General features: G+C 40.0%; 1 protein-coding gene across 1 annotated transcript; it reads right to left on the reverse strand.

Moving 5' to 3' along the window:
* Positions 1-1,998: 1,998 nt before the first annotated feature.
* Positions 1,999-5,550, reverse strand: bhlha9 (basic helix-loop-helix family, member a9). Its single transcript, XM_033650999.2, has one exon. It carries the CDS (start codon positions 3,529-3,531, stop codon positions 2,665-2,667), a length of 867 nt encoding a protein of 288 aa, XP_033506890.1. The 5' UTR covers positions 3,532-5,550; the 3' UTR covers positions 1,999-2,664.
* Between the last annotated feature and the right edge of the window lie 7,499 nt (positions 5,551-13,049).

Below are 13,049 nucleotides of genomic sequence, written 5' to 3' on the forward strand. Positions count from 1 at the left end.
CTGTCACATCATGTCCTCTGGCACCATCACTACTGTCACCTTCGCAAATGATGTCATAACAGCATTGCATGTGTGTGTGTGTGTGTGTGTGACTGACTCATCCCGATAAATCACGCAAACACACCCTGGTGTGTTGGAATCATTCCTATTATGTTTACTTGTTTTCTTTTTCCATCAGCTTGGCAGCAGAGGGTGTCAAGGAGGCAGGATAGTCTGCAGAAAAGATGCATCACTGACAGGCTCATATCACATATCGGAGGAGTAAAGTAAATCCTCAGGTGAGTCACAATTCAACATGAGAGCTGACTCGTTAAAGCGCTGTCATGCACAGAGACTGCACAAAGTTGTGGATTCTGCCTGTGTTGGTCAACACAGTCAACATATGTTCTGATTCATACATTTCAGAGAGGTTGCAATTGATGATTATTTTCATGATCACATATTTTCACATATTTTCCTGATTATTGGATGAATCAATAATAATGAAAAATGTCCATCATGGTGTCATAAAAAGATATCTTCTGACCAACAGTCCAGAATCACAAAGATATTCTCTTGAACACATATTAGAAAACAAAGCAGCCAATCCTTCATTTTTCTATCAGAAGAGTTAACCAGTTAATTAGATGTGACATGTGACAATGTTGAGACAGTAAAAATTCTGTAGTTGCTAACTTTTTTTCTAAGAAAACAAAGAGTCAGGCTTTTTGCTATCTGATTTACTTGATTCAAAGTTTACGTTTCTTTCTTTAAAGTAAACCAGGGATAGAACTAGAAACAAAGGTGGTCTCAGTAGAATGACATGATACATTCAGCCCACTTCACTCTGGAGTCCCTTGAGGACCCAGACATGCCGATATACTGGCACTGTGAGCTGAGATGTGTCTGCCAGAGAGGGAGGAGAAAGAGACATGCTGTCACAGGGTGCTGTCAGCCACACTCGTCTTTCACTGGTGAGTCAAGTTTTCTAATGATTCATGTCTGTAAAGAAGCTGAATGAAGGGCTCAAAGTGTAGTTATCCTTTTTCTTACCATATATCCTCCTCCTATCATTTCACTCCTCCTCTCCATTCATCTTTTTGTCCATATTCTCTTTCTTTGCTGCCTGCTAATTGTTGTACCACACCATTTATTTCTCCAGCAAGCCTGCAGTAGTTTTCCCCGGGCCAAGTCTTTTCAGCAGCATCTAGGGGCCCTTGTTGGGAGACCTCCAGGATGTTCAAAAAACACTCACACACCCATTTCCACCTGCGGGCCAATGCAGCCCGACAGGGGATTTTACCACACTGATGACGGGGCATAGTCTTCCTTCCTGAGCCCACATAAATCTGTCGGTGGCCCCTGTCCTATAGTCTAATATTAAAGCTATTTTCCATGACATGCTGCTTAGCATGGGAGGAGGGTGCTGTTGTTGACTAACATGAGCTGGTAAGGCCCGGAGGAAAAATTGTTGTTAGAATTTACTCATCTTGAGCTGCACATCAACCAACCGACCTATTACTGGTAATGATCTCACCTGCTGTTGCTGTAGAGGAATGGTTTTTAATGCAATGTACCCCTGTGTAGGTGGTAAAATATTCCAGAAAGGCTTTTAGTACAAGATGCAGGTCATGCACTTTCTCCGCATTGCTTATCGATTTTCTGGTTAACACGCTTACACTGTCAGTGTTGTCTTTCTCCCTGTTGACCCACACTTTTATTTTGCTATGTGTAAATAGCACCTTGACTTTTCTTCTCCCACAAAAAAAAAAATGACAAGAATGGACTTGTAAGGATATTTTTCAACTGAGTGAAGGACCTCTGTCATCTCAGACTAAGAGTGGAAGAGGCTTCCGACCCTAGGCTATAATCACAAGCACACAAACAGACATGCATACACATATGGACATGCAGCCACACATATCTGTAAAGCAAAACATTGTGTTAGTGCTATATGATAGTCCAAAGACTCCAAGGCAATCACAACTAACAATGTTATGAAAGGACACATTACAATAATCATATCATATTAACATTTAATTTTGAAGTTTAAAAACATATGTACAAACTTCTTACAACTTTACAAAGAGCAATGACTTTGTATGCAATAAGAAAATAAATACATATGCTTTGGGTTCAAATCTTAGTCACAAGATGGTAGAAATAGCTGAAAGAAAACGTAATGTAAGGACAAGTTGCATCACAGTGTAGCACATATGTAAACTGCCCTGTCTTTTATGATCAGTCCAATAATTGCTCTTTATGCCCTTACTCGGCTACAAGTATTTATGTTTCATATAGTACACATTTAGTAGTGTAAAATAAGCTCCAATATTCCAGCTCAATAATTATACATAATGCCAAACAATGACAACTAAACAAGTAGAACATAACTATGTGGGTGAATTATCAACAAGCAGACAGAGAAACATTAATATTTTAAAATGTAACATCAAAATACATTTCCAGCTAGGTAGCACACTCTGCAGTGTTGATTGCCATTGCACTTTTATCTGTATCTGTTTATTACTTTATCATGACTTTGCTCAAAAATAAGAGAATGTTACTGCAATACTGAGTTGATTCCAACAGTAGAAACATAAAAACCCTTTCTTTCTGAGATTATTCAACAGTCCAGTGGTGTTCCAAGCAGTCTTGAGGATTCACAGTGGTGAATCTAACCCATTACAATATGTCAGAGCCCAGAGAGAGGCTGTGCTCTGGCTCTTGCAGGTAGCTCACCTGCCAGGGTATCCCCAGAGCTGGAGGAGGCTCCATCAAAGTGTCCATGTATTTCTGAGTGCAGGATGCCCACATCCCTGGCTGGTACCCCAACCCCTCACCCACCTGAGGGTATCGTAGAGGGCTGGGCGGATGGTCGTTGGGGCTGCCACAGTGTCGGTATGAGGCATACAGCTGTCCCTCAGTGGGATAACAAGGGTAGTGTGGTGACGGAGGACATGATGACACAGTGTTATCCATGTTGATGTGTGGCTCTGTGGACACCTTGTGCATATGAGGCCCTTGTTGTGGCTGCATATGGTGAGAGAGGGACGCGTGCCAGGGGACGTAACTTCGATGCTGCAGACAAGAAACTGTTACCCTGCGCTGTTCAAGCTGAGATGCTCCTGCTGCAGCTGGCCCCAGAGATGACCTGTTGCACTCCCAGTGAGCGCAGGGCTTGCTGGGAGGATTGGAGCTCAAAAAAACTGAGAGAGCAGATATGCGGTTGATGGCCCTCTGCAGTGTTGCGATCTTGGAGAGCCGTTTGCCACTCAGGTCATGATTTAAAGTAACACGTAGAGCATTAAATGCCTGGTTGTAGTCCATTATGCGTTTTCGCTCACGGACATTTGCAGCCATTCTTCGAGCTTTTGAGCGGACGGGTCGATTGCGCTTCTTGGTCTGGCCTTCATTTGGGTCACTTGGACTGCTGGTTGAGCTTTCACTATCTTGGAAAGATGCCTTGGGACTTTCCTCCTCTTGGTCCAGCACACCAAGCTCCAGCTCTTCCTCAGAGAATTCTGATCCTGCAACACTGCTGCAGCTCATTGTGTCAATGACGTGGACACTGAACGAGCGTAAGCAAAATCTTCCTACTTGGAAGATGGTGTGTCTGCGAATAACTCGACACGCTCCCTGGGTGCGTGTTTTGTCCCTTGTTTTGCGGGACTGTCGGTATTTGATGCTGTGCCGACAGCCCAGGTATTCTTCTCCTCTAACTCCTCTGGTGTCTTGTGATTACTTGTACCTCTAAAACACAGGTCAGCCCGCTTTTTAAAGCTCTCAAAGTCACGTGGTACAGTAACTTGTAAGGAGTGGTGCACTCTCTCTTCCACTCCAGGTTTATGGGTGCCCTCCAGGCAAATTGCACTGTCACCTCCTCCTGCTCTGACTCTCCCTCACATCTCTTACAGGAGTTTCAACACTTCATGTGAACATATGACATATAACATATAACATAACATATAACAATTTCTCTCCTCCACACATATGTAAAACATAACAATTATTTGGAAAGAAATTAACTTCACACTTCCTTTTACACCTTTACAGTGGATTTGATTCCAGTTTTTTCCCCCTATAATCCCAACTCCAGTTATATGTTTTTACTGGAGACTTTCCATGAAGCTGCAAAGTGCTGAAGAGCAAGGTTACTGCTGATCACTTGATCCAACTCTGGTCATTATAACACTGCATAATGCCATGGTTATTTCTTTCTCTTCACAGTACTATGTGTGCCATTTACTTTTTACCATCATAAGCAATGCAAGGAAATTCATCAAAATAGGTATTCCATAAATATTAGTCTCAGGAGTATTTATGACAAATTGTACATTTATCCAAGTGGCCTAATACATTATTCCCCTTCTCTCAGGTCTGGGAAGAGAGAACCTTTCTTAACTAGCATAGGGTAGATTTGTTTTACAATTAGTTGTCTCTAGAGTGGTGATTCTCTCTCTCTGTGTCTCTCTCTGCTCAGGTTTAAGAACCATGTAATTTAGAGTAACTTCCCTGGAACCCATCCCCATAAATCAGGCCTGAGCAGCACCTGAGGACAAGAGTAGAGCAAGCCTTAGACTTCAAAGAGAGGGAAAACAAGGGCAAATATTTTACAATTAGAACCTGCAATTGCTGCTGGTTAGGCTATTGATCGTTCATGATCTTTTGCTAGTGAAAATGTGGTTACATTTTGATGAAACCAAGATTTTTGCAATACTAAGATATTTTAGAAATAGTTGGTATTACTTACCACGCAATGTGATGAGTTACATGTCATTTTCTAAACATCGGCCTACTAAATACAGAATCTCTCTTGTGTTTTATTTAAACATATTATTTCTCTTGACACAAAATGGTGTGGCTCTAAAGAGTGGAAAAGGGGCTTCTGGACAAGTGCAAAGCATCTGATAACCAAAGGGTAGGCCCTCAGTCTACCCTTTTGGTAGACTGAGGGCCAACTGGAAGTCATTGAGAAGCATTGCTTCCTTCCTCTTCTTTTTATTGTACGTGTTGTGGCTCTGAGACACCAACCTTTAAAACAATTGCAGCCCAGAGTTTCAGCTTTTGATTGATTTAAGGTGGGAATGTTTAGTCTGGCCTGTTTACTGTTGTGTGTGGGAGATCAGCATGGATTGGGCTTGGATCATTTACTGTTTATAAAGTTATATAGTACCTCCTGAAGTGTTCATAGTTTGCTTTGCTGTAGAGTCAGTGCAGAATGAACATATTTTAATTATTTGTGGAGGATTTTCTATAATATTTGTAAAGATAATTTTTTTCCTTTTAAACTTTAAGACCTGGCCCCTAAAGCCATTCATAAGTCAATGTCACATTCCACCCTGTTCTGATGTCTCATATTCTATCAAATCTAACTTAACAATAAAATCCACTAAAATCTGCTTTTATTAGTTTGAAGAGCAGAAGCACTATTATTTTTAAATGGTAGTCAATGAGCTCTAATTCTTACCTGTAAAATGACATCTGAACAGTCTACGATTCAGTTTTCTTTTTCTTATAAAAACATTGTGTACATTGCAGATGAGATCATAACCACTTAAACCACTGTACCTACCACACCCTTGAAATAACCCTGATGATTTTCTGCATACCTTTATGGCTAAAACTTTTCTCATTTCAAATGTTCTGCCTATACCGTACAGTTCCAAGGGGTGTGTAGGCTTTATTGCAAGCTGTGATTTATGGCTTTACAAACATGTCAGATTTACTGCTGTGGTGTAAAGAGCATGAAGACTAGAGCCTTGGACTCTCCCTGTCCACTCATTTTTGACAGGTGATGAGACACCAATAATTATTGGCCGCCGGGAATAAATCACAAGATTTTATCACGCAGCTCACCATGCCTTTGATGGAATAACCATTTTCAAGCAAAGGGAACTTGTCCATTGCTGCTGGACGTAAGGTTTGTAAATCTCCTGTTCAAGCCCCCATAATTACTGGTTGTTAGCCGCTTGTTATTAGAGGTCTGTGTGCCAAATGTTATAGATGAAATTTCCAAAGGGGTAGTTAGAGGTAATAAGTGAGTAAGTCCGGGTTCGCTAACCTTGGCTTTGCGGTGGTATGTTAATACATGTTTTTGGTGTCTGCCCTGGAATTTTCTCACCTCAATAAAAAGCCTCCAGTCAAAAAAAAAAGCAAAAAAAAAAAAAAACAAGGCTGGCAGTTATCTGCCACACCACTGGTCATAGCACAATCTTATGATAGGTAATGTTTGTTAAAATCAGTGTTATCAACTGTATACTGCCAATCTGTGGTTGGTTCATGGCAGTTTTTATTTTATATTACTGTTTTTTTTTTTCCATACTCCTAATGTCTTTCATTGCAAAAACATCGCGTTGCTTCCCTGCTCAAGGAAAGAATTTTGGGGGAAGGCAAATAAAAAAACATTTAATTTTGTGAGAAAATGATCTGTTCTTTGTTCTTTGTAAATGACATGGTTCTGATTTTTACTTGATAAAGTATAAGGATTGATTTTTGGTGCACAGATAACTCCTTAAATGCAGTTTATGTATATGTGTAAAAGTAGCAATATCTCTCAGTAAAAGTACTTTGTTAAAGGTAATAGCTAATATGAATTATTTTCTGTACTGCTGGGTACTTGAATCCATCATATAAGTTAATCATATGTTTTAAAAGTAAAATCTTGATTTGCAAAGTAACCAGAAACTAATGCTATCAAATAAATAATGGAGTAAAAAATATGATTTTTGCTTATAAGATGTAATGAATTACAGTACAAAGTAGCAGAAAACAAATATACTCAAGTGAAGTACAAACACCTCAAAATTGTACTTAAGTACAATACTTGATTAAATGCATTTGCTTTCTACTACTTATCAAATGACAGATTTGGCATGTATTTTCTGTACCAAAGTTAATTTCATTGACAAGAACTATAATGAGATTATTTGTCAATTACCTTTTCTCCATGACAAAAATGAGACAATCCTAGCTAAAAATAGACCTTGATAATAAAAACTAAAACAAAATCTATATTCTATTTTCGTTGACAAGACAAGATGTGACTTAAATGTCAGTGGTGGACTATCAGACACTGAAAGCCGAGAACGGCTGTGCTTGCAATTATATTCAAGGGCTGCATAAGCAACAGGCTGGAACCTCCAGTAAATAGTTTGCACCAGGATGTTTTGCTGGCCAGCAAAAACACTCATAGCGGTGCAGCATACGTAGTTGGTGAGAGTTGTGAGCTGTAATTCAGTGGTAAATAATCAGCCATATGTGTCTGACTGTGGATGATGGAGCTGCTGATTGGATTTCTGGAGTTTGGAAGTTGCAGTTATGGCTGTTAGCAGTTAGCTCCACTTGTAAGCAGTCGCTGAACAGCAGTGGAGTGAGCAGCCACTGGCCACCGGACTTCACAGCTGATCCCTGCAGGACCGCCCTAAAATCTGGACGGTCTCAGAGAGGTCTATGGGTTGATGCTGTTTGACAGGCAGATACTCCTATCTGCTCAGTTATCTGTGACTGCATCTGTGTTGTAAGTAAACAGAGTTGGTGATTAGAACAGAACTTTCATCTCTGTTAGAGAAAACTAATCTGAGTTCAGACTGTTAGTGGACATGAGTTTAAACCTCCAGACTAACATGCAGATGCAGATTAAGAAATAATTCAGGCTTTAATTACATTATTTTTCTGCTTCTTAACAGTGAGATCGAGTCGAGTTTACAGTAAACCTGGATATAAGTTATTTGTGGTTATTTACACTAAAATTATGTATAACAAAGCCTTGAAAGCGCAGAACCGGAGCTTTCCGATGATACCAAACACATCATTGTGCTGTCATCCCATCATGCTGTAAATACAGATCAAGTGTCTACAAAATAAAAACCTCACAAATTTCTATACAATCCATTATACAGATCTTGTTATCAGTCACTTCATATAGTAAGGAATAATATTATTACTATTTTTCCTATTATCTTAGATATAAATATTGCATGTTTCTTTAAAAAAAATAACACATTTTTGACTTTTGAATGAGTCAATGGAATTTCTTGCAATAGTGAAAAAAATGCTGGCAATTATGTCTGCCTGGCACAAACCACATGTTTTGGAAAGCTGTGAAGTGACAGAATGCCCCACTATTATGGTTCTTATATTGTCAGATTCCAGAGAGTCTCCCCTCTTCATATATGGCAGAATATGTCGACTAACAACTTGCTATGGTGAGATACATGTAAAAATGTAAGAATTTAGTAACATGGATTGTTTTTTTTTCATTGATATAAAAATTAATATAAAATACAGGAACATAGAGGGACATGTAATGATGGCAAATCTGGGTGGCCCAGATTGTCCTGGGAAAAAAAATAGATATAGCATGTGTATGTAGCCTTTATAATGACTGTGATATGAGCTTAAAAGTAAAGGCAGTAAAAAATACCCCAAAAAGGCCTATGACCCCAAGGGTTAAACCTGTCAAAAACTGATTGAGAAATTACAGTTTGTAAATTTGTAATTAGCCTAACTGTATTAGTTTAAAGATAAAAAAAAGGCATAGAAAACATAATGACTAAAAGTTGGCTAAAATGTCATGAATTTTCATCAACTAAAACATTTTGAATTTTCGTAAACTAAAACTATGGAGGACAAAAAAGACCAATATGTAACTAAAACTAATAAGCATTTTTGTCTCAAAACAGTTTTTTGGTGTGCTGGTTAACAACAGTGAGCTGGCCAGGGCATCTCTATCCATCTATCATTTTTGATTTTTGCTGCGGCCTTGTATGAGAGTGGAGGAAATGCTTAGCTCAGGGCTCTCTGAGGCACACCTCCCTCCATAATAAATGAGCACAGTATAACCCGGACTCTAACAATCACCTGGCTGAACATTTACAAAAAGAACATTTGTCACTTGTATAGTCAGGTGTAGAATGAGCTGTTATCATCTGTCAACATGTACTGCAGAGACAGGTAAATCACACTTCTAAAGTTTTGACGACATGGTGACAGAGTGTCTACATCAGAGATCTACAATACATTAAAAACAAAACGTCAAAACAGCCTCCTGACACAATTGTGAATCATTCTGTCTGAAATTACTGACGATTACATGTAGTTGGCCGCTGTTATCCCTTTATGTGTGCACACCAGCTATAAAATCTTAGCTGTCAAGTTGAAACAGTGCCTCGGGTATTTTAGCATGCACAGCTCAACATCTAAAGTATTATTCACAGAATAGCTGTCACAGTATTGACTATTAATCATAGGTGTGTTGACGTTTATTCTGTAGCATTAGAGATGTTCACAATAGTTTACTTCTCTGAGAACTTGAAAGCTTTGTGATTTATAAGGGAAAAATAGTAAAGTAGGTGGTTGCTTATAAAGAAGAGGATATTGTTATCAAGGCCAATACATGTTGTCATCTTTTTCATCAAGCTCTTAATCATACCAGGATACATTGATGCCAAAATACCCAATTGAACAATTAGTTCACTGATTAATTCAGTGAACTAATTAATTAATTAATAATTCTTACTTATTATTTATCAAGTTAATATTAATGGTCATGTGATTTCATTTTAAGTTGACATGTTTGTTGAATGTTAACCCTGTCTTTATTGTACAAGACATATCTGTTTCAGTGAAGTCATAAAGGAAAGGAAAGCTTGCCATGTAGAGAAAACAACCCAGCACATTTATATCATAAAATCCTGCACTCTCTAATTTAGCCATTACTATAACCTCCTTTCTTAGTGATTTATACCTTGTAAGAAAATCATGCAAACCTACTGATGTCATGACATGTTGTTACACATAAGAATGTCAGTACAATTCCTCCCCTGCCCTAAATACTTCAATCATGATATGAATCATTTGTTTTTACTAACAATATTTATGAAAGGATCAAATGCACTGCCAACTGAAGGCACTGCTGAAAAAGTAGTAAAGTATTGCACCTAGCAGTGAGGCATTAAGTTCTATAAACCATATGTCATTTCGACTCATGCTGAGGTTAATGTAAAATGGCAAACAAATGCACCTAGTACTAAAAAGAACCCCCTCTGTGTATTCATAGTGCATTCCTTCCAAAGAAAAGTCAGTCATTACGATGGGTGATCATTACAGGGTCCATTTGGAGTGTTAGAACATGTGGTCAAGGTTAACGGTCTGTTGGCAAGTTCCCACACAAATCACAGCAGTTAAAATGATGCCCTCTGGTCTTCCGGTTGAGCAGCCATGAGGTAGGCAGCATAATATCAAAGCTCCTGGATCATCAAGACAAAAGATGTATTTTTTCGAAAGATTGTTATACATTAACAGAAGAAGTTAAAGAGGCGTTTATAATATGCCCAAACCAAAACAAAAAAAAAACGTTTCACAGACGAAGGAAAGGGTTCAAACAGCTGAGGAAGAGCCCATCGAGGACGACACAGATAGCCATCCTGACACGGGGGAGCTACAGGTGGATGTGGACATGGCTTTCGGTGTGAAAATACAGACACTCTCCGAGAGATACGAGAGGCCATTAAGGCAACTAACAGCAGAGTTGACAAAGCCGAAATGCGAATTTCAGAGACAAAGGAAAGAGTGCAGGGGCTTGACGAGGCTACGAGGGAACTGCTAAAGCTACAGGCTAAGTTGGAAGATAAACGGATCAAGAGGGAAGAGCAAGACGGGAAAATATAAGAATTGCCTGCATAGAGGAAGGGTCGGAGAACAACTCCACATCGATGATAACATTCATGGAAAATCTGCTGAGGGAAAAACTAAAGTTGCCTCACACTGACGACCTCAAGATTGAGCGTGCACATCGCACATTGAGACCAAAACCACCGGCCGACTCTCCCTCAAGATCCATAGTTGTTAAGTTCTCCAGCAGCAAAACTAAAGAAGAAATCCTGAAATTGGTATGGCGGAAAAAGGGGTTTCTGTATCAGGAGAGAAGAGTTTTTGTGGCTCATGTTTATGCACTGGAGGCGCCGGGAATATGCGGAGGCAAAGAAGGTGCTGGGGGAGAATGATATACGGTTCCAAACTCCTTTTCCAGCCAGAATGAGGGTGTTTTACAATGGAGAGACATGTCTGTACAACTCGGCAGAGGAGGCTACGAAGGACATGGTGAAGAGAGGTCTGTCCATGACGATATTTAAACCACCGGCGAGCTGGGTTGACAGAGTTAAAAACCTGATGTGGCACAAAACCTGGTCCCCGAGAGGAGCAGAGGAGCAGAGCAGCAGCCAGCGGCTCCACGGGATGGTTTTAAAAAGACTGGATGTTTTCAGACGGACTGACCGGTGAACTTGCTTTGTCTCCGCACGGATTCTCTACAGTAAGGAGGCATAGTAGTAGTGACTGTGGAAAAAACAATTAATAAACCACTGCCACGTGAGGCATTTGGGCTAGGTTAATGGCATTAATGATATGTATGATCGGGGAAGATCTGACTAAGCTAAAAGCATGGAACACTTTGAAAACTTAAGGGAGGGCCCTCCACCACAGCTGGGGACACATGGAGGCTTTCCCTCCGAGCCGACAGAAGACCTCGGCTCCTTCAGGGTCACCAACGAGACCTCAAAACAGGAAGTTCAACTTGAGACACTGGTGAAATGTATTAAGTTCACGTTTTTCTGGGACTGTTCTATTCCTGTTCTTTTTTGTGTTTATGTTTTTATACAGTTCGAGTGGAGGGGGGAATTTATAATGGAAAGCCAAAAAGTTCCACTTAGGTTGGCTTCTTACAATGTGAAGGGTGTACTTAACCCAGTAAAAATAAGTAAAATTCTGGGCAAAATGAAAAAAGACAAGGTAGATCTAATATACTGGTTTACTCAGCGTCCTATAAAACAGGACACAGAAGGGGGGTGGCAACACTGATATCAAAAAGAGTAATTTTTGAAAAGACAGCAGAAATCACGGACAAGGCAGGAAGGTACAATATGGTTGTTGGAAAACTAGAAGGATTAGAAACCACTCTCTTAAATGTATATACACCCAGTGGCGTTTTTACATGTAAAAAAGATGGTGAGGCACCATCCACTTAATGATACCAGGAAAACTACAGTGCTCTCTCTTGATACAGCATTGCATGCATGGCTCCATAAAACACTTTTTTAAGACAAAATGGCTTGCCTCTAGCAGGTCTTACATCTTGTACAGTGTGTGAGAGTGTGCGTGTGTGTGAGAGTGAGTGAGTGAGTGAGTGAGCTAAATTAAGAATGCAATATTCCATGTAATAAACTGACAAAACCAAACTCAGAGCAAATGAGACAACGGGGAGGGAACAGCAAGGAGCTCAATGCCACTGAAGGCCACAACGAAGCACACAGACAACTTTTAGGGATACAGATCCATTCTATGACGACAGCCTTAGGACAACAACAACCTTTTGACAACGACAACAACCCCACGACACTATTTACCATCTGCAGCGATCCTGCACAACAATAGCGGATTACAATTACAGATGTGAATTATTTCATTGCTGTAAATTTATGTGTTGTTCCGTTTAAATAAAATAAATAAACATTAGCCTACCAATGCACACTCTGCTGACTCGTCATGGCCCCACAGTGCTGTCTCACATTTTCCACATAGTTTAATACATGTTATGATCCGACTGAGCACGTACCTGTTTTCCTCCACCTGTCTGTTATGCTGCTCAATGGAGCGCCTGTACGCACTGTCAATTTACGCAGCGACATTTACTCTTCCAAGTAAGTCCAATTTAACAGCATTATCCAGATGACTCCCGCTACGTTCGTGTTTTGCAATCCTCTGAGAGAGATGTTTCAGGTCCTTGAAACCCGTCCTTGACCATGTACCATCTCCACCAAATAGCAGACAGGGGAAGCAGAAGAGCGCCTTCTTTTGTATGCTAACTGTTAGCCACTTTTTCCTCGAAAACCACTCCACGTTAAACCCATGGTTAACTTTACCGGCAGTCTGTGTGATGATAACATCCCTCAGCTGGTGGGCACCAAGTCACTTTATCTCCGATTTTTCCTCCAAAGTAAGGCTGTCAAACCTCCGGTCCAGTAAACAGTCCACCTCGTTCATTTTAGTTAGTCACAGTTTTCCCTCTTCTT

The sequence above is a fragment of the Epinephelus lanceolatus genome, chromosome 11 (assembly GCF_041903045.1).
Source record: "Epinephelus lanceolatus isolate andai-2023 chromosome 11, ASM4190304v1, whole genome shotgun sequence".
Taxonomy (NCBI): domain Eukaryota; kingdom Metazoa; phylum Chordata; class Actinopteri; order Perciformes; family Serranidae; genus Epinephelus; species Epinephelus lanceolatus.

What these genes read in the sequence shown, in the direction of transcription:
- bhlha9 (XM_033650999.2), bottom strand. Translation starts at nt 3,531, where the DNA reads ATGAGCTGCAGCAGTGTTGCAGGATCAGAATTCTCTGAGGAAGAGCTG.